This window comes from Anopheles ziemanni, chromosome 2 (assembly GCF_943734765.1).
Source record: "Anopheles ziemanni chromosome 2, idAnoZiCoDA_A2_x.2, whole genome shotgun sequence".
Taxonomy (NCBI): Eukaryota; Metazoa; Arthropoda; class Insecta; order Diptera; family Culicidae; genus Anopheles; species Anopheles ziemanni.
Window position 1 is genome coordinate 63,953,433 of NC_080705.1, and position 26,808 is coordinate 63,980,240.

Below are 26,808 nucleotides of genomic sequence, written 5' to 3' on the forward strand. Positions count from 1 at the left end.
CGGATGTTATTCAAAAGCAATGTATTCAAGTGTTAAAAAGCGATTCAATTATAAGTCACTTGTAATCTTTTATTCTTTTTTGTTGTGTTAATTAATTTCCCTAATAAAAAAAAGTACGAAGTAATCAGTAATTCGTCGTCACCTTTTGTGAAACAATTAATCATTTCAAAGATCACTTAATTTTGGCTGTCAAACAAACGCAGGCCAGGCACGAGACGGACACTATCAAATCTTCCTTGTCCAAGAGCACCGACTTAGCCGTTCGCGGTCAAGTTCTTCTCGCTCGGGTGAGTTCTTATCAGTTCTTATTATTCCATCCTCCAAGCAATACACACAACGGTTGTGTACCCATAGGATGACCTACAAAAGCACATCAGACAACGAAAAGCGTGCGCGTATTGCCTGGTTCATTATCAATGTTTATTTGTTGACCCATTAGTGCATGATACTCTCCCACCCTTAAGGGCTCCGAAGGGCTTCCCCTTATGTTTATTGTTTCCCTTATTGTGTGTGTGTGCTTTGCGAAACCGAATGGATTGCGCTCGATCTGCTTAGTCTCGTCCGAATTTGTGCGTAATGACCGGTTTGTCGACGCGCACGATCCGCTCGCCGACGACAAAATATCCCTCGTACTCGACAATGTCCGGCGTGGTGTCGATATGATAGTGGCCACCATGGCCGTGCGTTGAGAAGCTGTGGAAATGCTGCAGCCGCAGATCGAGATCGCACTCGGTTGTCACGAGGGTGCCCACGTTAATCAGCGGTGCCGGCATATCATAGAAGTTAAGCCACTCGTTGAGCTCTTCCTCCGTGTTAAGCGGAGTCTCCGAGAACGGCGACATTACGTGCTGCTTCGCTTTACCCGCCTGCAATAGGAACACACCCCCGAGACCGACCGTCTGCTCTCCGTAGTGACCCTCGAGACACGTGCGGATGCTGGCAATGAAGTCCTTCTTTCCGGTACGCCGCTTGCAGCTCACCTTCAGCACCTGGCCCGCTTTGCCCTCCGCGACGAGAATGTTACCAAGCAGTGCGCAGCGCGTTTCCGTGTTCGGGATTTTGTGAACGGTCACCGTTCGATCGGTAGGGGAGATCACCGCCAAGTGACTTTCGCTGGCCACCGTTCCTGGGGGCGTGTAGCGTAGGTTGAACATACCCTCGCAATTGGAGTTTACCAGCGGGAATGGACCGGCACCAGCACCGATGGCAATGAATTCTTTCTTCGTGTCATGCAGGGCACGCTGGGAAACGGACACCAGATCGTACAGCTTGCTGCGATCGACGTTCGGGAGGAGGTACGGTGGTCCACCGATTTCCACCAGCGTTGGACTGCCGTTCAAACCTATCGACCCGACACAGTAGTCCTCGATAATGAATCGTGCATGTTTACAATTATTCAAAAAGGCGTTTTACCTTGTCCGGCAAGATGGAAAGGGGCTTTGGTGAGATCCGGACATGCCACGACCTCCACGTTGACCGTTGCGAAGCTAGACTTCAAGCCAGTCGCGAGCACTAGAAGAAAAAAAAAAGATTTCTTTTATAATCCGTTATTACTGATCACCATCGAGCAACTTACCATCGCGTATTTCGACCAACGAAGGTGTATGCAGTGCTTTCTCTTCGAACAGTAGGCTTTGCGTATCCAGACTTGCCATTTTGGAGCTTTCCTTAGCTACCTTTCACCGAACCAAACACTGCTTCAACTTGAAACTTCCGTCGGTTACGACTGTTTTGTACAATCGACCGCCAACAACTGACCCCGAGACCGGTGGAAACGGCTTAAATGGCTCTCGTCGCGCAAGGAGTAAACCGCGAGCGCAAAAACCAACACGATACACTGACAAATGGCCGATGACGATGACCACCACAACGGAACGACGACGACGACGGCATCAGCTCAAGTGTTTCTCCGCGGAAACGGTCGATGTTACTGTATCTGTGCACTCCATGGCTCCATCCAGTCGATTTCATGTGTTCCCGACAATGAAGGGCCTGTAAACAGCGACCCTCCGTGGGGTTTATCATCCAACAAACACGCTCCACACGTTGAGTGTTGGTGTAGCTTATCTCCTTCAACCGCAAATATTTCCTCGATAAAACGCAAGATAAAAAGCAATATATTCACACCCTCCGCCACGCAACCCCACCCGGATGCATTCGGTGATGTAAATACGATTTCAAATAGTGCACGCGACGCGAACCGCGGTCATTGTGGTGTTTCTGTTCCGATCAGATGTTTTGTAGCATTATTTTATCCCCTGCTGGTAAGAACGCTATGCGCAGGTGCAACAACAATTGGTAACGATGAATGGAACGTAGCAGGCCGCGCGTACACCAATACCAGCTAGCAAGGTCACCCCCGGCGTATGTTTTATGCTACGGAGAGCAAAATCAAACGAACGAGAGAAACCCGAGACATCCCGCGGAGCATACCTTTTCACCTTTCCATTCCCATAGTCCCGGCAATCAGGCGCACACGTGTTTGCCCTATGCATGTGCGATCAAAGAGGAACGTGAATGGAAACATGAAGTTTTTGAATGGATTATCGAATTAACATTTTAAAGAAGAGAAAAGAAAAAAATCTTGAATTCTTACTACGTATGCTCACACTCCTCTCAGCGTGGTTGTTCGTAAACAACATTTCTTTACGTCTTGCTTTCCTTTCATGTCTTGATTCCTTTTTCTTGACGGCATGATTTTGAGCCTCATGCTTTACATTTTAAAGAAATTAACGCCACTATCGAACAAATTACAAATTAAAAGTATTATTCCTCTTTCAAATTTCCAAACTGAATAAAATAAAATGTGTATTGTTATCGTTCAAACCAGTAAAGGAACTGAAATATATTATTTGTTCTTTCGGAGAAACGGTAGATGCTTATTTGAAAAAAACTATTTTTATGATGTTGTAGTATTGTTTATTACGGTTATTACTCTAGTTTGCAATCCGAATTCATTAACCTTTTCTTTGTTTTTTGCTTTTGCACACCTTGCCAAATGCTATAGTAAGTCTAATCAGAGAATTTTGGTTGAACAACGTTTTAAGTGTTTGAGTGTGTGTGTTTATGTATTTCAACGGACATCTTTCCGTAAAGTGAGTAGAATATGTTCATTGAGTTTGCAAGTTTGTAGTACGGTTTTAACAATGAAATTAGCGACAGCATATTAGAACTGTGTGTTTTTTGGAGAGGAGGGGGGACAGCATTCAAAGATGTTGTAAGGATGTCCATCGGTAAGGGTCACTGGGCACGAAAAAAATGGCACGCGCCATGTAGACACCGGAAGGAGTAGGGGGGAAACATTGTGAGTAGATTCTCTAGACAGCATCCTTTGTCTTCTCTATATTGGAGAAAATACTTCACCGTAGTAGTATCGTTTAGCACCCAAGATTGTTCTTGTAATTTTGTGTGTGTATATTTTCCGATCGAGTTACCACCAGTATTACACTTTTCAGCCCGGGGGGGGGGGGGGGGGGGGGGGGGGGGGATTTAGTTTTCCCTCTAATTCTCACATCCATACGTTCATCATACATTGAAACATGCACATCATATCACAATCACACATTTAAACATACTCGGTCTTTGTAATGCCTTCACATAAATATCCTTGTTTTAAATCCACCGATTCGCGGCATTACATAGCAGGAATACTATCGGTTACTGGCCTTGGTGCTCGTTGGCGGACCGCACCGGGACTAGCAGCACGCCCGCCACCCAGCAGTAGCAGTCAAAGATGCAAGGAATATGCAGAGAATAAACTCGGCGTACGGCGGAAGAAAGTAACGTGCCATTCGTTCTGAGTAAGCTCGCTAATTACTCCTCATTTTCTACACGTTCTACTATGTGTTGATTTAAGTTTTCTTCTCTCTTCTTTTTTTTAAATCCTAGATTAACTAGATCACATTTTTCGTTTATGTTGTTCGTCGGGTTTCCTATTCCGGGCGTCTTAATGTTACAGTTTTATTTGTCCTTTGTGTGCCGCACAAGCACTGGAATAAGTGAAACGGGTAACGACCACTTGTGTCTACAACAACACCCGTGTGTGCAGTAGTGTACGTCAATGTCTCGCGCAATTGGATGAATTAAATTCGTAAAATTAAAAACATAAATTCTTGCATTCGGATGAATTGGATTCATACAAATTAACTAGATTTTCACCAAGTCGACCCTGGTGCCGTATCAGCCTAGGGAACACGAGAAACTACCTTTCGTAGCGTAGAGAAAGGTTGAACAATTTCAAGGAAATTAATTATCGCCAAAGAAAACTCCCTGCTATTTGTGTTTCCAGTCACGAATAAACCTCCTAGAGAGGTTTGTTGATGGAAAACAATTGTTGTTTTCAAACATTAATAACGATCAGAAAGGAACATTCACAAACTAATAAAACAAATGTGTCTACTTATCCTCCACGTCTATAAACGCGGCACATGAAGACGGTTGGCGCTTACTTTAGGCTCGGAAGAATCGTACAACGCGCACGATGTACTGACGGCAGATGGGACACTCGGTAAGCACCTTACCGCAGGCGGTACAGGTTGTCATATGGCCGCACTCGAGAATCACGCACTCGATCGGAGCATCCATGCAGATCTTGCACAGATCATCCGATGTAAGCTTTTCAATAGCTGAAAAAGCGCGAAAAGGGACGAGATTAGAACGATGTTATGCATTGGGTTTGGTATTTCAGCATGGACTTACATGGGATGGACTTAAAATCGCGCCACAAGCGTAGCACTCTTTCTCGAAGTTCCGCCTTTTCACAGCAACCTTTAAAATCGACCCGGTTTACCATCAGGATTCCTTTTAACTGCTTCACGGACAGCACGTCCAGGTCCGCACTGTAAATAACAACGATGGAAAAAAAAGGTTAATGGAGGTGGACATCGGGAAACGACGCCTCGTTTTAAGTCGTACCTTTCCTTGATGTCACTCAAATTGATTTGTTTCATATTGACCAGCTGCTGATTACCGGACGAGTAAAGGTTCACACAGACGGTGGTATCGTCAGTCGGCAACCGATTCGAAGACGTTTGCCCACTGGTTCTACTATTGTTGACTATCCCGTTGGTGGCCCTTCCCGCTTCTGACTCGTGACTATCGCTGACGTCGGCCGCAGCAACCGCCCCATCCAAGACGGCTCTCGTCCCCGGGATCGTCGATTCTTCCGCCAAACTTACGCTCGCCTCCTCGGTGATGGATTCCGAATCGGTCAGCTCAAACGAACCCTTGCTGCGCCGCTCGAGATAGTTAAGGAATGCTTCCAGCTGGCGGCGCTTTTCCGCCTCCGACGCACCGGTGGCCGCCTCTAGCTGGCGACGGAACTTCTTCAACTGTCGCCGGATACCGTTGCGGCGTTTGCCACAGCGGAAGCACATGCTCGTGTGGTTGGCAGGATGACTAGAGCTGGGGATTGCATCGGTGCTGAGGGTGCTGTTCAGTCCCGGTCCCGGAAGCCTTGCACCGGGGACACCCATTTCGTTGGCGCGACCTAAAGTGAACGGATGTCCCCCAAACAGTTGTCCAACGATTGGCGCCCCAACGGGACGCTGTTGTTTCGGGTGAAGCGAAAGCAGATAGCTATCGGAGCGACGCCGGGTCACGACACTTGGCGATGGATGGATGGGACTTTCGCCCGCCACCGGCATCATCATGGGGGCGGCAGGTTTTGATTTGTTCGTCTCCGAGTTACTTATGCTATCACTGCTCTCTTCGGCATCGTAGATCGTAACCGTCGTGGCATCATTCGCTTCGGTAACATCGACCGCTGGAATGCCTTCGGTATCGGCCGTACCAACGTCAGCGCCACCACCGCCACCACCACCGCTGTTCGCATCTGAGGTATTGATGATTTGCCACTGCTCCGTGTCGTCCATCGAAGCTGCGGTGGTCATCTGGGCGTCGGTTTCGGTTGTTGTTACCGCGAGCGTGTCGGCTGCAATCGCGTGATCAGCATTGCTGCTGCTACCCTCCCCGAGAAGGTCGTCGAACGAAGACGATGGTGTTTGACTTTTCGAAGGGGGACCCTCCTTCGGTGTTGCTGCCGCCGACGGCACACTGTCCGAAATGGCCTCCTGACTCGGCCCAGCCGGTTCGGGTGAGGGCAACAGATTAGCATGGGAAACACTTCGGCGAGCGAATTTCGACCGGCGAGGAATGTCTTCATCGCTCTTCTCGACCACCGGGGACGGAATGTCACCGATTGGCGCCTCGGGCATCGCACCTTCGTTTCGCCCGTCCTCCTCGTCGTCCGTACAACATTCACAGCCATTTGCGCCAGACTCTAGTGCCAGAATACTTTCGATTCGATCGTTCAGTGCTGTCTGGGAAGTGTTACTGTCTATTACAGTTCGAAATGGTGGATCAGCTCCTCGGATCGGCGACGAAAAGGACGAAGAGGCAGCACTCGTATCGGCACTGGAAGTAGGACCACTGCTGACACTACTGTTAACCCCACCAGTCCTTGGCTGTACATTTGGTCTTTCTCCATCGTGCGGCTGGTTTGTTCTTTGGTTCGCTTCACTAATACCTCCGGATCCGACCGTTTGACCATTAGCACCGTTAACCGACCGCTCACTGGCATCCGTACTGTGGTACACATTGTTACTGCCGAATCGGGGCTGAGTAGAAATGTGACGTTGTTCTTCCTGTGGAGAAAAACTACCGTTGGCTGTGGGTTGGTCGGTAAATCGTCGTTCATTCCTTGATCCTACGGGAGAATCTGCAAACCAAAGAAATATTTGCTAATGACGGTTGCTTTGATTTAAAAAAAAGGCTCGGCAAAAGAGCAATCCAATTACCTCCTTGGAATCTGTCGGAAAACGAGGAAAACAAATTCTGGCACGTGTTTCTTATGTGATCGAACGTATTGGAATAATTCCTATCACCGTTTTGCGAAAAGCTTCCATAACGCGAGGACCCTCTAGAGGCGGATCCGTTCGTCGATGAGGTGGCGCTGAATGCACCGGGCGTTCGTGGAGAGCTTCCACCGGAGTTTACATGAGCAATCACCAGGTTGATTAGGTCGTCTTTTTCTATAAACAAACATTAAAAAAAAAAGTACAACAATTGAGAACGTCCCCTACTGTGCTGGCGTAAGTTGTCAAGTGCCCTTTGGACCATCGTGGTCCACTTACCAACACAACCAGTCGTGGAAATATGCTTCGACTGCAGATAGAAGATCAGGTCCTTCACCTTGAGCTGGGCCAAATCGATACGCGACAAGGGCCGTTTGGTGAAGATGGTACAGCTGGGACAGAAGAATCGGTCCTGCCGTTTGGAGAGGCAGTCCCGGCAAAACAGGCGGCGGCATTCGTAACAGGACCTTTTGCGCGTCAGCAGGCCAAATTTCACGTTACACTTTTCACAGGGCATGCTGCGATGTTGACGCAAAGTCGCCCGAATGGAGGAACGTATTTTCTTTCTAGCAGCAATCGGCAGTGCACGAAAAACAGCATTGGGAAAATCTCACCCGAAGCGCAACCATTGAACTGGCGACAAACTAAGAATGTGTCCTTTTCGCTTGGCAACTCGTTAAAGGGTGACGAATTCACTAGTGACGACGGTGATTATACGCAGCAATTTACGATTATCTTGCAATGCACGATGCCAAGAGTGTCATGCACATCTTATAGCATCGACACAATGCTTTACCGAAGCGGGCAGGCGAATGGAACTAAAATTTACACTCCACCATACGTAGAGAAACAATTTCCTGCCCACAAACTGAGATTTTTATTTTTCTAATTTTTGTTTGTGTTGTCACAATCGCCCTGGACTTTGTGTTGAAGTTTCATGCAGCAAAACTTTACAAGATAATGGTAAAAGTTATTTTTAATGGGCTACACTGCTGGAGGCAAACTAAAGTCAATATTTTCTTATAATTTGCATTAACTAGTTATTTCTGCAACACCTTACACCCTGTAACTGTAAATTTCTTTCCGATTTCGTCAAAAAAGATAATGAGCCTATGCAGCAGATATTTTTGAATAGTAGGTGGGACATGCGCGCAAGATTGACAATCGGTGTGCATTGGTTTATGGTACATCACATATTCTCTAATTTCAGGAAAAAATGAACTGATATTACATAATCTTAACAATTAAAACATTTTTTCAAATACTTAGCAAAACCATTAGTTTACAATTACTCTTATAAACAGACAAAAATAAACTAATTCTAATTCACTCGACCTATGACTGTCAATTACATTTTTGAGGTAACCTGTCAAGTGTAGGTTCGCGGGCGCTTCTACGCATCATCGTCACTTCGCTTCAAGTTTTCGTTTGCTACGCATCGCAACGTACGAAGCCGAAAGAAAATTTAAAGAAAAAGTATAATTCAACGTTAAAACGTACCACAAGTGTAAAACCAGTGAAACCAAGTATAACTTCAAACTGCCCAACGTGCATTAGCTTCAGAGTGTGCTGCCAAGCTAGCGTAAAATCCGTTCGAAGTTCATTCAACCAGGCGAGGTTAGGCACCAAGCGGAAAAACAAAATGGTCGACAAAATTGAGATGAGCCTTGATGAAATCATCAAGTCGCAGAAAGGTTCCCGTGGACCTCGTGGAGGAGGCCGCGCCGGCGGAGCCGGTCGGCCAAGCCGTCGTCCAACCAGCGGAGCAAGCAGCCGTAATGGATTCCGCTCGAACCAGCCGCGCAACGGAGCCGTCGGTAGCGGCGGTGGCGGAGTCCTCAAGGGGCGCAATCGTGGCGGAATTTCCCGCGCACGCTTCGGGCGGGTAAGACAGTGAACCTACCATAGAACGACGCGCTGGGTGTGCGATTTCAACCTCTGAGAGAGCAACCGTGACGAGCTTGAGCTCTTACCTTGGGTGCTGGGCCAGTTTCCGGCAGCCTCCCCAAAATCGTCCGACGGACGCCAGAGCAGCGCAAGGTAGCTGCGGCTTTCCAATCTCGTCCTCCGTTGCCGCAAGCACCGTTCGTTCCTGGCAATTACCCGCTTCGGAGTTTCGCTTCCGTTTCTCGAGTGCCCCCGTGGGCTAGGGAACCTTCCCGGAAATGATTGACGGTAGTACGAGGGAATAATGAAATCGGATGGACAGTTGTTGGTTAACGAAGGAATAGAAATGTGCCGATGGGGAAATTTGAGCGTTTTATGTGAAAATCGATTGCATCGCTGCATAAAGGATGCACGAAAACTCTTTTTGCGCTGCAGTAATATGTGCCCAAGGTGACGCCATTAAAAATCAAGATGGCGCCGACCGTGGTGAAAATATTGGCTGCCTCTTCCTCCCCTTCCTCCGCTCTTGTTCATCTTACGATCAGTATCATGGTGTGCTGGTAGTAGTAATACGTCGCGTGAAACGTGCAAGTGTGTTCGTGTCGTGTCGTGTTTCGGGCGATCGAAAGGAAAAGAAAAATGGTGCGTGCGTTGGAAAAGGAATGCGAAAAGTGTGAGGAAAAGCAGCAAGAAGGTGGCTCAATCTGCAATGTGTGTTAGCGAAGTTGCAGTATTTAGGAAACGGTTTTTGTTGCTTAAGTTTTTCCAATGTCCCGTTATTTTGAGAGTTCCTATGTCGTCCTATCAGTGATCTGTTTTGATGGTGCTTACCGTCTTGAAATTTCCACCGCCATGTTGAGTTCGTTGGTTTTCAATGCATATAGTCTCTACGAAAGAAGGACCATTTTGTGGCTATTGTTTCTTCATTCGTTTTTGTGCGCGTGTGTGTTCATATTCACGGCAAAAGAGTAAATCCTTTTCAAGATGAGTCATAATGCGTGAAAAGAAAAATGTCAGTGTGTTCCAAGCGATGTGTGTTTGCGATGATCACGAATCCTAGTTATAGCTGAAAATTTAATGAAAATGTCTTAAAGTGAACACTTTTCCCCAATCCTGTACCTTTTTGCTGGTTCATATTCGAACCGTCACACATCCATCCAGCTTCTTGCAGTGCGATCTAAGTTCCCAGTGTTCGTAAAGTCGCCGTGGTTACGCGCTGTTGCTATATCAACAAACCTCCCCTCGCTGTTTGGAAAGAAGGAGCAGAAGAAAGGAGTATTGTATTTACATGCAGCATCAGACGGTTTCTTGCTCCTTATCATAGTATCAACGTCTATAGTTCTAAAACCACGTATTATTTTCGCAGCTCATCGTTTGATTTCCGCTAATTTTCGAGAGAGAAACAAAACATGCTAAGCTAGCAGAATCCCTTCGTAGCATTTCTTCGCTGGATTGCACTGAGAGAAAAGAGAAAGAGAAGATCAATATGCTGACAACACGAAATAATATTCCATTCAATGAGGAAAGGATGTCCTTTACAGTAGAGCTGAATGCTGACATAACGTCCTTTCCAAACAAAAACCAGCCGCAGCCACCATCTGTCGGGTGTCTCTTCATCTGAAGCAAGTGGACGAGCGTTCATTGGAAGATGTTGAAGCAACTGTGATAAATCTGCATCTGCGGTGGGATCACAACTCTTTGCCAAAATATCGAACCAGATGGCGACTGGATTTAATTTTTGCAGCTAGTAACATATCTATCGAACGATTCCTCTCGCCTTCCTGTCACAGAACAACTGATGACGCTGTCTGTGCATCATCAGTCCTTCGAGTCCTCTAGTATTCTTACCTTTTCTACGTACGTACAAGAACCTAAGCATAAACACACGAACGCTACGCTCAAGGGAATGCACGCCCGAAAGCGGCCTCCGTGTCCCAAGCGGGTGAGCGGAAGGAAACCGGAGCAAACGGAAACCGGAGATACGGAAGCGAATCGGCCAAGGAGAGAATTATTCCATTATTGTCCCAATCGGAAGAGCAAAGGAAGCTCATGAGGAAAAGGGGTTCGGGCGTGATTATTTCGAGATGATCGGTTGCTGTCCGCTCCTCCGGGTTTTTTTTGGATACGGACCGGCGCGGTGTTCTGCATCAAAAGAGGAGAAGGCGCGCACGTAGCGAAAGACACACACAGAATTCTTAGAGACCAAGAGAGAACCAATGAGTGATGAAAAACCAAAATCCACCAACACAAACCCCGTCACATCAATCCACAGGGCGACGTAAACAGCGCATGGAAACATGATATGTACGATGGACCCCGCAAGGGGGGCCGTTCGCTGACGACGGGTGGCGGCGCAGGTGCAGGAGGATCATCCGGCGGAGTCACGAAGCTCCTGGTTTCGAACCTGGACTTTGGCGTGTCGGAGACGGACATCAACGAGCTGTTTATCGAATTTGGACCCCTGAAGAACGCTTCGGTGCATTACGATCGTTCGGGTCGTTCCCTTGGTAAGTGATCGTTAGAAGCACGCAAACAAAAGCAATTAGCAGTTAATAAACTGTTTCCTTGTCCTGTTTCTTTTCCTTAGGAACGGCGGATGTGATCTTTGAGCGGCGCGCGGATGCCATTAAAGCAATGATGCAATACAATGGAGTACCTCTAGACGGGCGGCCGATGAGCATTCAGCTGGCGACCTCTGAAATACCCACCGCGCGTCCAGCGCGTCCCGCGCCAATTCCGTCCAGTTCATCGCGATCCCCGCGCAAACCGACCGGAGGACGAACAAGCGGAGGTACGGAGACTTGCAATTTTAGTTTCGTTTCGTAGCAAGCGATCATTCTCATAATATTTCTCCCTTGAATTCCTTAGGAAAACCGCCTGCACGTCGCGGTGGTGCTGGAGGTGGTGGCGGTGGCGCTGGAGGAAGACGCCAGCCACGAGAAACGAAGACCGCTGAAGAGCTGGACGCCGAACTGGATGCGTACACCAAAGACATGAAGTAGAATTTCTGCGGATCTCTCCGATCGGGTGCTGCTGCTGCAAACAAGAGTGAACTCTGCTGATACCGCTTGATATTCAAAGATCAAAGTAGAGGGCACACAATGTTAAGAGTATTTCCTGCCGACAAACAAATCTTTCTAAACGGTAAAAGAACAAACGTTTGTACGCAATAGTCGGTGGAGAGTACAAAGCAGCGAGAGGGCACCACGGTTCACAATTCACAATTCATAACCTTGTATATAGAAAATCGCAGCATATTAGGGTCCAATCGATCCGACCCCCGGGGTCGCTCCGTACGGAAGCGGTGGCCGTTTACACAAACCATATGTGTATTCTGTGTTCTGCGTGTAAATTCTACTGTTGAATTGAGCGTGGTTAGGTCTAGATTACGGTATTTGAAGGTAACGCATTTCTTGCTTCGTCACAATTTATCAGCAGTTATAAAGATCGGTATGACGTTTTAAGTTTTCCCAAAAAATAATGATGAACTGGATGAAGTTAATAAGCGGTAGGTGAATTCGTGATCATAAACGAATTCCTTGCAAACGCAACCATGCGCCGGGTCATCTGACACGCGACGAGGGAACGTTTTAATCCAATTTTTTGGACGTACTAGAGTACCGAAGTAAGATAGTTTATTTTCATTCAACACTATCAAGCATAGATTGCGCAGCAAGAAGCAGACAACTGATAATCTTTAGTTTTTACTAAGCTAGACAAATAGGGACGAAATAATAGGAGAAGGAAACGTAGCAAATATTTCGGTCGGAAAAGTTTAGGGGCTGGGAGATGCTGAGGAAAAACCTGAAGGTTTGATTTGATTCTGCTATCGTATCAGGGAATTGATATTTTCTTCAACGTTTATTGAATGATTTGTTCTAAAATGAGCCTCTAGTGAGGGGAGGAAAACACATTTTCTTTCTTTATTTTTTTACAACATCTGTTTTTGGCGGGTTCTCAACTCATCCGATTTGTCTTACGACGAGGGGAAAGATCTAAATAATGTTTTTTTAATATTACTTTTCTTCATCTCAATGCCATTTCAATCATTCACTGTTAATCCACACTTGCTTGAGGTATGCGAAAAGATACGAGCAATTATCCAGAACTTAGGTCAGGTTTTAGACGCGCTATAGCTTTTTTTCTTCTCGAACTACGTGACGCCAAGAAGTCGACTCGGAAAAGCACTGCAATACAGTGAGAAAATAAAACATAAATAAAAAATCTAATCAAGTTTGTACAAGTCTTGTGTTTAATTTTATTTCGTTAATATATTTTTCTTACGAATAGTTTGTACAGTTGTTTGGTATTTTCTCCCCTCCATCATTGCTCTATCCAGTTGAAGCCAAACGAATCGATCAAGTAGAATCGGACATACTGTTTGTCCTGCGTTGTCACGAATGCGTTAAACCGCATCTCTTCGTTGCCTTCGTTCGAACTGGTCCGAAGGCTGGGACTGTCCATTTCAGCAAGCTCGATCCGATGTTCGATCGTTACGCTGGCTGACGACGACGCGAACTCATTTAAGATCGACATATGGCGGCTACTGCTTCCCGCGAGCGATGAAACCTGCGTCGAAACTGACCCATCCAGTGGGCTTCCGTGCTCGAAGTCCCGCGCTGTTCCGCCGCTGGCAAAGTACGAGGGTTTCGTAAAGATGATGGTTTTCTTCCACTTCTCCGCCAGCTTGCGGAGCGCTTTGCACTGCGTTCTCAGGAAGGTGTCCATTCGGACGAGATTCTGCTCGGTGCATTTGCTCCAATAGAACGTTGCAAGCGAATCTATCAACACGTAGGACAGTGTGCCATCTTTGAGAAAACGGTCCGGCAGGGCGACCAACGATAATTCGTACTGCTCCAGTGAGTAACACCGCACTAGGAGTAGGCGCCGGAGGGCGGTACGCTGGATGGTGCCAATTTGTTGCGGTGTCAAGCTTGCCGCCACCGACGGGTCGGCCAGGTTCAGGATGTACTTTTCCATCACACTCAGTAGCATCATCCGGTTGAAGCTGTTCTCGCAATCGATGAAAACGGCACCCGTTTCATGTCCTCCGCAATTCCCGGGAAGGACAATGCGCGCAATCAGTTCGTGCAGAAGCAACGATTTGCCAGTATTGCTTTCACCGTGAATTTGTACCAGCTCGCCAGATTTCGGACCACCGTCGGGAAATATGGCTGAATCGAGGCAGGGTATGCTTTCTCCGCTGGACGAAACGCGCACAACAACGGCTGAAAATGCAGACTCCATCTTTCGATACGAGTTCCGACAAAACGCCGGCATATTTTTGTTTGTAAACAAAACCAACAACTGGTTGATGTAAAGGATTTGGTTTGTACATGCAGACTTTTTTTGTTTTACCAAGTGTTTTGTGTACTTTTGTTACGTCCACATGAATTATTGGTACAATGTTCATGGTAGTTTAGTGAAAAAATTTATCAAACGAATGGTTCAGGAACTTCTGGCCAAGCATTGCAAAGGAAATGAAAATGCAGTAGCCAAACTGTATTTACATTTAAGGTCTACAACAAATTACAAAATTATAATACTAACGAATATATTGAATACGACTATTATTGATTATTGGTCTTCACTATTAGTTAAAGAAGCGCATTTGTTGGTGGGAACCTTTTATACAACCTACTTTACGTCGTTTTGGGAAACATCCACCGCGAGCGATCTGTCAGTTCAAATGAAATTACGTCGTTTGAAAAGCGGATGTTAATGTACTAAAACTATTTCATCTTCTAAGCTACGTAAATTTACATGTTGCATTATACATTACAACGTGTTTACAGATTGGTCAACAAACCTTCATTCAATGTCGATGCTTGGCTTTCGAAACATTACTTACAAGTTCCCTCTGTAATTCAACAACACACGGTTGGGTTCCGAATAGCTACCAGCGTGTTGATATGGCTAAACAATTATTCTTCACATTGTGATGAAACTGTATTTCAAAGCTTGGATTAAAAAATCTTGACCTATACGAAATATATATTTTGAAACACATGCTTCAACGTGGCCTAAGTGAGCTAACATATGATCCGTTCTGGTCTGAAACCTTGGGGTTTCAACTACAACACGAAGGTAATGATCTATCATCATTGTAGGCAATAGTGTGGTTAATGATTTTACATAGTTGCCCCGGCTTGTCATTCGACTATTTATATGCTTCATATCGTCGTCGTTTTGTCGCTATAGATAATCTCTGAATTCTTTATTCCAAAATTTTACAATATTCACCGAGATTAAGTCGCTGCATGATAGTGGTTTTGGAAACGCTTATAATACTGAATTTGTTCTATTGATTGTTTTTATAATGATTGCCTCTGCATAGTGGACTAATCGGTCAGAGACCTTTTACTAGTATATCAACTATTTAAAACATATTTGAATCAGCAATTCAGTCATTTATAGAAAGATGTTATATTCCCTTATGACGTTTTGATGAAATTAAACATTTATGACACAAAAATCTAGATCAACCATCTGTTCTGATAACATATTATAGAAGAAAGAATATGTTGTACAATACACGTTCAACTTCTGTTTGTAAATTTTAAGGAACAACCCCGTTTAGTTTGTTATGTGTACAATCGGATTAAGTAACAACTGAATCTATTGTTAATTAAACATAATTACAACAAGAATCAGACGTGAAAAAAACCACACATTCCAATGCATATATTTCCTTTAAAAACCATATTGTGGGTATTTCATATTGATCGTGTTGGTCGCGTTTATCCGAAACCGGCTCTCTACCACACGGTAACGCTAGGCGTGGATAATTATAAATCAGCTGATCTCCTGCTAGGATCACCAACTCCATACGGAGGTGGTCTGATCGGCAGGTAAAACTGTCCCCATAGCGCATCGCGCGTTATCCCATGAGGAGAACCGTCGCACACATATTGACTGATCCGATCTAAAAATGATCAACGGCTCACCAGATTGGAAGCGATCAAGAAAACTAAAACGAAAACAATAGAAACCATAATTTCCATTTGTCCGTCCTTCAGGTTTTCTCACTCGCCACGCTCTTTCTCATCTGTTTGGTGCTTTTCTGCCGTGTCTTCCCGAATCTTCTATTTTCGTGCGGCTCTTCGGGGCGCTCTGCGTACGATCCACTTTGTATTGACGACCCACCATCCCTATGCGGGGGGTGGATTTTCCAATCCGTTTTCCAACCGGCGCGCTGCTTGCGGTCGCAGCCGGTTTTGGGGCCCCGGCAGCGGCTCGTGCCATGGTCCCCGGATTAACTGCGCCGGCAATCGTCACTCGTTGGTCGTGATTCACGCGAGTCGTATCGGTGCGGTGCAACCCGGCGAGTCACCTCGTCATCGTGACGTGCAAAGTGCATCGGCGAGTGATTGATCCAAGCAGTCCGGACAACTTCCGTCAAACGAGGAAGAAAAATTGAACCGTTCAAAGTGACTAGTATTTGAGTGATTTTAAAGTTCCTTCGTGAATAATGTTGGTGAGTTATGTAGCTTACCTTTATTTAAAAGAAATAGTAACCATTCTAACCATAATGTACCGTGACGTTAATGTGTGACTGTGCTGGTTTGTTTATTAAACAAAATGGGGTGATTAATTTTTAACGTTTCAATTCTATCGGTTATAACATCCAGTTGGTTTCCTAAATTTTTAACGTGGTTTATTCGGCTAACCTTTAGACCGACCGTTTGCTCACCGGAGTTAAAACGAAATCTACCAAAAATATCCATCCCATCTAATCAGAACGTTCGGTGCAAACCTTGACCGCCCGCGAAAGAAAAAAAAAACCCGATTGTTCTCTATCAACAATCCTCCCTCCCCCCTGGTGGGGGTATCAGGAAGCGATGGATGCGAAGGGAACATAAGAAACCAAATCCATCATTATCAGCGCACGATTGGCATGCGTCCGTGTGTCCGCTGTTGCCGGGAGAGCGCACAGTTTATCGCTCGGCGCACACGGCACACACAAAAATCGATCGGACGCGAACAACATGCTAAGCGCTGGACTAAATTTGTTTGCCCGAGCTGATAAAGCGCGCACGAAACGGACAGGACACAGGACAGGAAATTGGATGCCGTTGGTGGTGGTGGTTGTGGTGGCTCAACGATGATGATGATGATGATGATGATTTGGTTTATTGTTGTCTTCTTTCTCTTTGTAGCCCGACGGGGGCACTATCACTAGCAAAACGGCGTAAACAAGGATCGAAAGATCTCGAGAGTGTCTGCTGGGGGGAGGGAGGGGGAGGGACTGAGCACCGTGGGGGGGACTCGAGGGTGGGAGCACACACTCACCACCCATCGAGCGGACGCAAAAATGGGAAGTGACACGATAAGGAGTGTTCGCGATAGATCTTCCGCCGGCGAAAAACAACATATTGCACCATGTTTTTTTACCTCGGTCGACAAACAACGAGAGACACAACACACGGCAGGAACGTGCACAAATTGAACAAACAGAGGCGAATGAAAAGAAGAAGGGAAAAAACAACACATCCATAATGAAACGGGTTCGCGCACACTTGGCGCACACTGGAACCGTCAACGTCAAGGGCGAAAACCATGCGCCCCCTGCGTGTGTCGGCTTTATCTGCTGAAGGACGAATGGCGCTGTTTTAGGAAATTCATTTGAATAATGATAAATCAAGTGTTCGCGATCACCGTTATCGTGTTTGTAAGCTTTCGGTGGGCAAACAGGAAGCTGATTTCGAATTTATGTTTTAATCATTTCAAATCTATCCTACCATAAATGTGGATCTTCCTTTAAATTAGTAGTCAAAAAGTCCGTTGGCTTATGATGGAAACCTTTTTCAAAAATATCCTCTTTATTCATTAACTGAACCTAGTATTCTTAGGATTTGAACAGCCTCATTCAATCCGTTTTAAAATAAAATTAAATTCACCGCAAAAGTAGTACTCTGTCTTATTCGTCAATGTGTGCTTCTGCTATGTGACCTTGGCTTGGTTGATCTCGGGATTTCTTCCGATAATCCTACATTGCCAAACCACCACAACCAAACCCCAACGACTCGGATATATCCCCCGGAATATCCGTTGGGTGGGAAATTTCCCAACCTGCAGCCCAAAACAGTCACGTTTTCTGCGGCCGCAACCCGTCGCTCCATTATCTCCTATCGTGGGGACGCGTGTGTTTCACGTTGCCAAAATACTGGGTACCATGTCCCCATCTCTTCCAGTAGATGGTATGATAGGCGCGATACACGGAATGGAGTGCTATTTTTAGAAGGGGGTTGGGTCTACAGGACAAGGGAAGATAGGGCCTCACCGATACCAAAATGGGGCACGTTTATCGACCAAAGGTGGATTGATGGAAAATCCTGCAGATTGGTTTACCTGTGGTCATCTTATCTAGGCCTAGGTATTCTAATTGAATGATACTTGTGAATGCTGTTCTGCAATTCATAAGTCATATAGGTGATCGAAAATGTTGGGTGGAACAAAGGATTATTAAGTACATAGTCACACAAGTAAAAGCCTCAATACAATCGCTTCTAATTTCTAAAGTTCTTCGACTTATCCTCAAGTAAAGTTATCGACAGTCCCTGCTTTGATAATAAATCGTCAGCAAAACTTCTTCTAGCGACATTGGTTAAGATAAACGTCATAAGATAGACAAATTTCATCATCTTCCGCGAAAGGCCACAGCGTCGAATAGCAACCGATTTTGGGGGGTGGGAGGGAATATTTTGTTTACTTCCAACACCACGATAACGACGTACGCAACCCGATCCTTCCACCCGATTGCGTGTGCAGGGCAACGTCTCCCCCCCCCCCACCCCAAAACTTTGCAGGTAGGGTCGGGTTGCAAAAAGATAACGCGGCCGTCGTTGTTATAACATGGACCGGCGCACGCCACGGACGCATGGTATTTTCGCCCAAACAAGACAAAAATTTGGGGGGCCTGTTTGTGGCACACTGTCGCTAAGGGCACATGGTTGCAGCTGTGGTGTGTCCATTTCCCAAAACACGTTGTTTTTTCGTGTTCTTGACTTAGGCGTGGACCGTGTTTGTTTGTATGTGCGTGCGCGGAATGACGTTGCAGTTGGGTTACGCACGATATAAGAAGGTGGTCCTATGCCGATTATCGAGGCTCGCGGTCGAATATCAAACCCTGGTTCACCATGTTTGTGGCAAATCACGACTCTGCCCACTTCTCTCAAGGTTTCTATTCATCTCATGGCTCACGAACGCACTGTAAAATGCCCTGAATTACTCCCTTGATCAGCTCCAGGCTGACCTCGTCGACCGTGTTTTCCTGCGCGTACAGTAGAATCTCCTCGCTGACCATCGCCACGTCGACGCCGTCCGGATCGATGCCGGGCTTGTGACGGATGCCGTTCGCTATGAACTCGATCGTTTCCGGATGGTTGATGTCGGCGATGTGCAGGGTGGCCAACACCTGCTTCATAATGTCCACCAGGATGTTGTGGGAGTAGTTTTGCGAAGCGGGAAATATCATCTCCAGACTGTTGCCGACGATCTCTCCCAAGATTTCCTTGGTGTCGATGTCGTAGCCCTCCTTGAACGTGCGGAAGATGCTCTCGATCAGCTCGGCGATCGCCTGAGGTGGGATCGTGATCAGCAGCTCTTCCGGGATGAACGATTTAAAGTTCTCGATAATGTGCGGCAGCAGGTCGCTCGCATGTTCCGGGGCAAAGTTGTGTATAATGTTGGACAGGTAGTGGGCCAGATGGTTCACCACTCGCTTGATGTCCGACTGGAGGACGCGCGATCCTAGCTGCTCCACGAGGAAATCGTCGATAAGGCTGGAAATTTCGTTGTACAGGAAGTTATCCGGCGAGCTGGCCCTGGTGCTCGGCGGTGCGGAGTCCATTACCGCGTTGTACACCGACTCATCTGGGATGGGCACCGGTTTTCCGCAGACTGGCGGTGGGATGGCGATCTCCACGTCCGGACTCTCGGCTGACAGTGGCTTACACTTCATGCTCAGCGTACGTATCTCACGCTGGAGGGTGTTTATCTGTTCTTTCTGAATCTTGGCGATTTCCCGTAACTTACTGAGGTCCTCCGAGTAGGTGGGTGGAGGATGGGCACGCTTCTCTTGCAACTGTTTCTGGTGAGCCAGCGCCTTCTCCAAATTATTATACTCCTCCTGTAGTACGGTGAGCACGTGTAGCTTTTCCGTTCCCTCCTGAATGACCTTCTTTAGCTCTTCTTGTTTTTTTGCGTACAATTTCTGAAATCATCAAAGAGTGCGTGATAAATTAACACTATCAGAAAACAGTTAGAATGTAGAATTGTACCTTCAATTCCTTCGTGCGTTCATCGTAGTTCTTCTTGACGTCGTCTAGATTGGCCCGCATCTCGAACGTGTACTGACGAAGGATGGTTTCTTCCAGCTCGTCCAGATCGATCACTCGTCCAAACTTCTTCATCATCGTTTCATTGATCTCCTCCCGAAGTGTCACTAGCTGCTGGCGCATGTACTTGATGTCGGTTTTCATGCGCGCTAAATGGACGACGTTCACCCGATGCCTGCGCTTTGTCTCGAGCGTTTCAACCGCCAGCTGGTCAACCCGAGCGTATAGCTTCAACAGCGCCTCACGGTTGAACAGTAGACTGTGCTCCACGTCGTGGAACTCCGTTTCCGTGCGGAAGTACTGCATCTGGTCCATCTTAACGATCACTAGCGTGTCGATGTCGTTCAGCCGCCGTTGCTTCTCACGGCGTAGTTCGAGTAGCTCGTCTTTCTTCTGCCCCAAACGAAGCTCTGAGTCGGCCAGCTGAGGCTTAAGGTTCTCCAGTGTCTTGTGTAGTTCGCGCAGGGAGCGATCTTCCGCGTAGTGACGTCGCTGAAGATCCAGCTTCTCGTCACGTAGTTGTATGGCCAGATTGTACGTGTCCGGATCGCAGCCGGATGGGCATTGGTTGAGATCAAGGAACACCTTGCTCACCTCACTGTCGTTCGCAACTTCCAACCCATCGATGTCTTCCGAGGAGTACTCGGAGGAGGAGTCGGATTCGTTGTCGTTGATCTTACATGGCTTGTATTTCTTCTTGTAGATACGTTTCATGACCTTCGCGAACTCGTTGTCCAGGCAGCTCGAGTTGAAGCGCTGTAGGTTTGAACGCTGCTCCCTCTGGATCAGCTCGATCTCTTGTTCAACCTGATCAATCGATGCCCGTGCGTCCTGTACCGCCTGGAGCAACCCATTTCGTTCGATGGTCACTTGTTCCACGCCATTCAAGACGTCCGTCTCGAGCTTGCTAAAGTCCTTCAGTATCCACAGTTCCTGATACAGTGTAAGTTGGAAGTTTTCCAGCAACTTTGCGTTCGTCTCCACCACCAGCCGTTCGTGGGACAACTTTTCCAGCTCCCGATCAAATTCAGCGATGCGCCGTGCTACTTTGTCGATAATTTTATCCTGCTTGAAAAGTTTCCTCACGAGCCTCATCTCACATAACTCTTGTTCGTGTTTGTTTTGCCCTGGTAATGGCTTGGCCGTCATCCGTTCGTCGCTGCTTAGACCGAGTGCTTCCTGGAGAATTGAGTCATAATAATCTGGTGTTCCCTTAACACCCTTCTTCCGCACCAGATCTTGCGGGACGGTGTCCAATCGCGTTCGATCCTCTTCAAACTTGTACTGCTCATCGGCGTACTCCAGTTCCACATCGATCACCACTTCCCGCTGCAGTTGCTTCCGTTTGTCCGTCGGAAGTTCTGCATGAATGTCCCTCAGCTTGACCTTCTGCTTTTCCACGTAACATCTCAACTGCACCTTTCTGTCCCGTAGTGCAAACACTTTTTCATTGTACTCGTTGCGTAAGGTAAACATCTCCCGACGGACGCGCAACAGCTCGTGGTACTTGCCGGTCGTCGTCTCCACTTGCTCCTCGCTGGGCTCATACTCCGGGTCACTCTTCAGATTGTAGTCTCCGATTGAGCTGGCCGCCTCCCGGATGGCCAGATCGTCGGCCGGATCGTTCAAGTTCGGATCCGGTTTGGACGCTTTATGTTCTTCCCACTGAAACAATGTGATCACATTTTAAAATTACCAACTCCGTGGTTCCCAGATAATCATTGCAACCATTTTACCTCCTGTTGGCGAATCATTTCCTGGTTTTTGCGTTCCCGATACTTCGATAAAAGTCGTCTCATTTTACTTTCGAGCTTAAAGTCGATGGTTGACTGGGACAGACCCTCAAGGAACGACTCCTTCCGTTGCAGCTGTGAGTCTTTGCGGCGATCCTTCCGTTTATCTGTGGATGTTTCGGGAAGCCTAGAAGAAATCAAAGCATTACCAAACATATTCTAAAATTTCCCTAGATTAAGTGAGAGTGTCAAACTACAGTGTATACTACACAAACAAAATCTGTGTGGGTGTGCGACATAATCATTAGAAATATAAATTTTACTAAGGTGTGATTTAATGTTTGTGTAATCAAACATCTTCAGCTCGTGCAAATGGATCTTTTTAAAACACATTACAAATGCACTCTGGGTCCAACAAACCTGTCCTCCGGAGTTTTACATAACTCAATGAATTGGCTTAATATTTAACCAATGGAAAAATTAGAAGAGAAATTATCAATATTACCGCCCGTCGCGATTGCGTCAAATCCCTACTCACCGTCTACGATTTTCCTCTTCTTCTACTAATTTTTCCACTTGTTTAAGCGTTTGGAAATAGTCATCGTCTAGCTTCTCGATTCGAAAACTTTTCACTGACTGTCCGGTGCTGAAATGGAATGAGATTGTTTTACATGAAAGCCACCACCTTCGACGGCAACTATCAACCGTACCTTATGGCCAACACCTCGATAGGGAAGCCCTCCAGCGGGTTCAGAAAGAAGCGATGTAGCTTGCCCGCCGTAATGCGCACTTTCTCGACGTCAAACGCCATCCGGCGGTGGACGAGAGCCATTTCGGACTCGAGCTGCCTTTGCAAATCGTCCGTTATGCGCTCATCCAGGACAAAGTCCGTCACCGGAATACGGTACGACTCCGGCAACGAACGGTTGCGCTCGAGCAGAGCCTCAAACTGCTTACGGTATGTTGCGACGGTCTCCAGCACTTCGTTCTTACGCCCAGCGACGATCCGTTCGAGCCGGTCCCGCTCCTGGCGAGCCTTTTGCTCTTCCAGCGATGGGTAGTTCTGCTCGTCGATGTCGAACACACGCTTGACGGATTTTTCCAACGCCTTAGGCGGGATGGCTTGAAACGGTTCTCCTTCACCGTACCAACGGTACGCAAACAGGTTTCCATCGGTACCGGTGCTGAAGATGTACGAATAGTCGTAGCTAAACGCCAATCCCGTCACGCGTCCGGTACGGTTGTCGTGCATGGGCAGCGTCCAGTAGTCACCGAGATCACGGAAATCCTCCTTCGTCCTGGTCACCCGCAGTGCGCCCTCGCTGGTGCCAAAGATTGTGTAATGAGTGCTGAGAAAGAGAAGAAAAGTAACATGAATCAACACTGAGACGATCGGAAAGTGGAGCGTGTCGCTTACTCCCGCAGGTAGCACGTCAGCTCCGCGTCTTCCGCCTCCGGGATCGGTGTGCACGAGATGGGGTCTTCATCGTCGAATCCATACTCATAGACGTATCCCGCGTCGTAGCCTCCCATGGAGAGCCACAGCGTGTCCTCTTCGGTGTAGCGTGCCCATAGAATTGGGTTTGGTATTTTCGGAATGAACAGCGGTTCCAGCTCTTCCTCTCCGTCCGAGTCAGCTAGAAACGCTACTTCGTTGATTTCGGCCCGTGGGTCGTCTTGGCGAAGCTTCTCCAGCGTTTGCAGCTTCCGTGCGCGCTTTTCCTGCTTGCGCCGCTCGATGTCCGCGATGCGCAAGTTTCGTTTGATCTCCGACTTGACCGATTGGAATGTCAGCTGCTTGATCTCGACGTGGCGCAGGTGGTATGATATGGTCGTATAGTCGACCGGCGATTCCGGGAGTTCTACCTCGAGTAGCTGACCGTGTTGACAGCCGACCAGAGCGATCGAAGCGTAGCCTGGCTTCCAGTCGAGTGATGTCACCGGAGATGGTGTGTACACGAGTCCGATGGGTTCGATTGTCACGTGTGGAGTCCCACGGACACATCGGTGCACGAAGATGGTCTTATCATCCGCACCGGACACCAGAATCGTCTCACGGATGTTGAGGGCCAGCGCGGTGATGGTCCGGGCGTGTGGTTTCAGTACCTGTATCAAGTTGACTCGATTCTCCGGGTAGGATAGGTGACCATCGTGTAGGTTTAGTGCGACGGCTCGTAAAAATCCATCGCTGAATCCGAGAATCAAAATGGCTCCGGTTGGATCGAGTGTCGGCGGGAGCCAAAGCATTGTTCTACCGGCACACTGGAACCGGTGGCTCAGTAGGAGTTCCCGCTTGGCGTAGTCGTACACGCACAGCATTCCGTCAACACCGAGCGTTGCCACGTGGGAGGATACCGGCGAAGCCTGAACGGCGGCGATAGCCCCAGCGTGACACTTGAACAGCTGCTGCGGTGGTTCGGTGTGATGCGCCGGTGTGAGATCACACAACCAGATACAGCCGTTGCCATCCTGCGCGTACCATTCGTAATCGCCCTGCTTGTTAACTAAACACATCAGCTCGCTGTGATGGTGCGGGTCTGACCCGATGCGAAACTCCATGATGGGTTCGATCTCCACAAAGCGATCGTCGTCCGGGGGGTCGGCCAACTCGACCGTCTCCCAGAACCAGATCTTTATTTTTCCATCCAAACCGGCCGTCATTACCTCACCAGCGCGCATGTGCAGCTGTGTGATGGAGCCCTCGTGGCACGGTTTCCTTCCCTTCCGGCACACCTCTAGCTTGATCAGACCGGCTTCCCATACCAGAATGTTACCCCACTGGCAACCCGACAGAACCTTCTCGTCGGGCAAAGGCAATATACCGATGATGTCTGATATTTCCGTCTTCCCGAAGCGTCCCAGCTCGCCCTGGAGCTTCAACCCGGTGAAGGTGTGTGACATCTTCCAGAATTTGATATGCCCAAGTCCTTTCAACAAAAATGGAATATTCTGTTAGTAATTTCCAATTGACATCCTTAAATAAGAACATGTTAGAGATCCTCCTTGAGGTCTACACTACTTACCACAAGTGGTGATGTGCCCGGGAACAGACGGTGAAAACATCACATTGATCACGTCGTTCGAGAAGGACTTGCATCGCAGTACTATCTCCCCCTCCAACCAGTTCCACACCGTCAGCATATAGTCCGGTTCGATGCCCTGCGAAATTAGCAGCTTCCCATCGACGGTATAGTCGATCCGAGAGTATCCGCCCGTCGTACCGCCGGTGAGAATCCTCTCTACCGTCATCTCCGGGTACTGGTAGATGATGATAGGCGGATTGGGCCCATTTTCACCGACGGTCAGATGTGAAAACTCTTCACTCGGATTGGTCTAAAAGGGCGAAAAAGGCAAACAAAACATGGTTGCTAGGTAACGACGCAACGAGATACATTGGACACGCAAGTTTTCTTACGGTAATACATCCGATGCCGCCACCGGTAGAGCTCCGGCGTGTCGTGACCGTGCGGGTTCCAACGTGAAAAAAATGTATCAGATTTCCCGACGCAAATACTAGCACATTCTCGTCCACTTTACACAAGTTAAAGTAGCGCTTGCAGTCGTAGCCGTAGGAGTAACTTGAAAGAGAAAGTTTAGTGATAAAAAAATGGTCAGAAGTGGCGAAATATTGGGAAATTGTGGAAGTGGGCTACTTACTCCAATTCCAGAAGCTCGATTGGGATAGTACAGGATGAGTTCCGGATCGGTTTCGATATCATGGAGTGGATACGTTTTGATTTTCCATTCGAAGACGAGCCATTCTGCTGAGTTTGTTCCATTTTTGCTACCGTTTGAAGCTAGTGATTCTCGAGACTAAACGAAACATTCTTCCAGCAGGGCTTGCTTGGTTGCACCCTCTGCTATTTCTATAGGAACAGTGTCAGGAGCATAGCAACCGCCAAACATGTTGCACATTTACGATATATAGGAACATGCGGCCGAATATGTTGAACATGGTTTTGTTTTAGTTTGTTGACTTAACGAAAACGTATTTCTTAATTTTTTCTCTCTGAGGAATGGGTACACAAATACAATACCTAATGTTTGTTTATTTCGAATCCTGTCATTTTCGTAAGATAAGAATGGTCGTTGAATCATGTGATTAAAGAACAATAAAGGTTTGTAATCTTCCACTCCAATCAAGGTAAACATCGTCCCTACTTAAGATATTTAGCAGAGTCACGTTCGATTGAGCTGCAATCTGCAATATTCCAGCGTTTATGATTGTAATCGCCCCCTTTCGAATGCAGATTGCGCACCTGCAATCGGGGAGGTGAACCCCAAAACTGCATCAAAACCGGCTGCCCAGCTAGAACCCGTTCATTGACCGTGTGTGTTTACGCTTCGTGAAATCCCGACAAAGCTGATGAAACATCGCGTTCGAGTTTCAACAGGTCTCCCGGTTTCGATAAGCGCCGTCCCGGTACATCTGTTTTACGAGCATCCCCCGTGCTCGTGGAGTCCAAGGTATACCGGCAGAAGGGTTCCGCCGGATAATCGCCTTATCGCGGTGGCTATCCCAGGGCTAACGATATTCGATCGGCCTACGACCCATAAATAATCGTCCCGGGGTTCGGTGTCAGCGGCGAAGGAAACGAGCGCACTATCAGTAGCCACCTTCAGCTGCCAACCGACACGAACCGGATTCGTGTACACGGTGACTGATTCCCAGGCCTTTGTGACGGATTTGGTGGCTCTATTTTGGGCACCCCCGGGCCCCTCAGGAGCTGTGGAAGGAGACGTTCATTAATCATCGTGGTCTGGGTGGAGTGGGAGGGAGTAACCCGGTCGTAACGTCGATTTCCAAACGCTGGCAGGGCAAAGTCCGCGAGGAATCGCGGAGTTTCGGCGACTGATTCCACCGGCGATACCCGTTCGACTCCATTGCATGTGCAGTACGGCGGTGGGGTAGATACAGGCAGTGGGTGAAATACTGAGCGGGGGAAAATAATGAGGCAGAAGATTGCGAGTGGAATCGTAAGTGCATCCTTTCTA

At 47.5% G+C, this 26,808-nt stretch overlaps 5 protein-coding genes across 5 annotated transcripts; 1 reads left to right on the top strand and 4 right to left on the bottom strand.

Moving 5' to 3' along the window:
• Positions 1-551: 551 nt before the first annotated feature.
• On the bottom strand, positions 552-1,655 carry LOC131281627 (ester hydrolase C11orf54 homolog). The gene is made up of 3 exons (XM_058310971.1): positions 1,577-1,655; positions 1,414-1,512; positions 552-1,342 (listed from the first exon to the last, which is right to left on the bottom strand). The coding sequence occupies exons 1-3, from the start codon at positions 1,653-1,655 to the stop codon at positions 552-554; spliced, it is 969 nt and encodes a 322-aa protein (XP_058166954.1).
• A 1,861-nt stretch (positions 1,656-3,516) lies between these two features.
• LOC131283032 (uncharacterized) lies at positions 3,517-7,684 on the bottom strand. Its single transcript, XM_058312590.1, has 5 exons — positions 7,134-7,684; positions 6,798-7,031; positions 4,915-6,718; positions 4,699-4,838; positions 3,517-4,625 (listed from the first exon to the last, which is right to left on the bottom strand). Exons 1-5 carry the CDS (start codon positions 7,369-7,371, stop codon positions 4,450-4,452), a joined length of 2,592 nt encoding a protein of 863 aa, XP_058168573.1. The 5' UTR covers positions 7,372-7,684; the 3' UTR covers positions 3,517-4,449.
• A 595-nt stretch (positions 7,685-8,279) lies between these two features.
• LOC131282605 (THO complex subunit 4) lies at positions 8,280-11,959 on the top strand. Its single transcript, XM_058312114.1, has 4 exons — positions 8,280-8,739; positions 11,014-11,248; positions 11,329-11,532; positions 11,610-11,959. The coding sequence occupies exons 1-4, from the start codon at positions 8,497-8,499 to the stop codon at positions 11,741-11,743; spliced, it is 816 nt and encodes a 271-aa protein (XP_058168097.1). The 5' UTR covers positions 8,280-8,496; the 3' UTR covers positions 11,744-11,959.
• Positions 11,960-12,988: 1,029 nt separating this feature from the next.
• On the bottom strand, positions 12,989-14,048 carry LOC131294885 (DNA repair protein Rad51 homolog). The gene has a single exon (XM_058322937.1). It carries the CDS (start codon positions 14,019-14,021, stop codon positions 13,065-13,067), a length of 957 nt encoding a protein of 318 aa, XP_058178920.1. The 5' UTR covers positions 14,022-14,048; the 3' UTR covers positions 12,989-13,064.
• A 4,885-nt stretch (positions 14,049-18,933) lies between these two features.
• LOC131294079 (cilia- and flagella-associated protein 44) lies at positions 18,934-25,592 on the bottom strand. Its single transcript, XM_058322125.1, has 10 exons — positions 25,471-25,592; positions 25,229-25,391; positions 24,837-25,146; positions 23,231-24,740; positions 22,524-23,162; positions 22,352-22,459; positions 22,234-22,269; positions 21,817-22,000; positions 20,024-21,745; positions 18,934-19,956 (listed from the first exon to the last, which is right to left on the bottom strand). The coding sequence occupies exons 1-10, from the start codon at positions 25,590-25,592 to the stop codon at positions 18,934-18,936; spliced, it is 5,817 nt and encodes a 1,938-aa protein (XP_058178108.1).
• Positions 25,593-26,808: the final 1,216 nt, after the last annotated feature.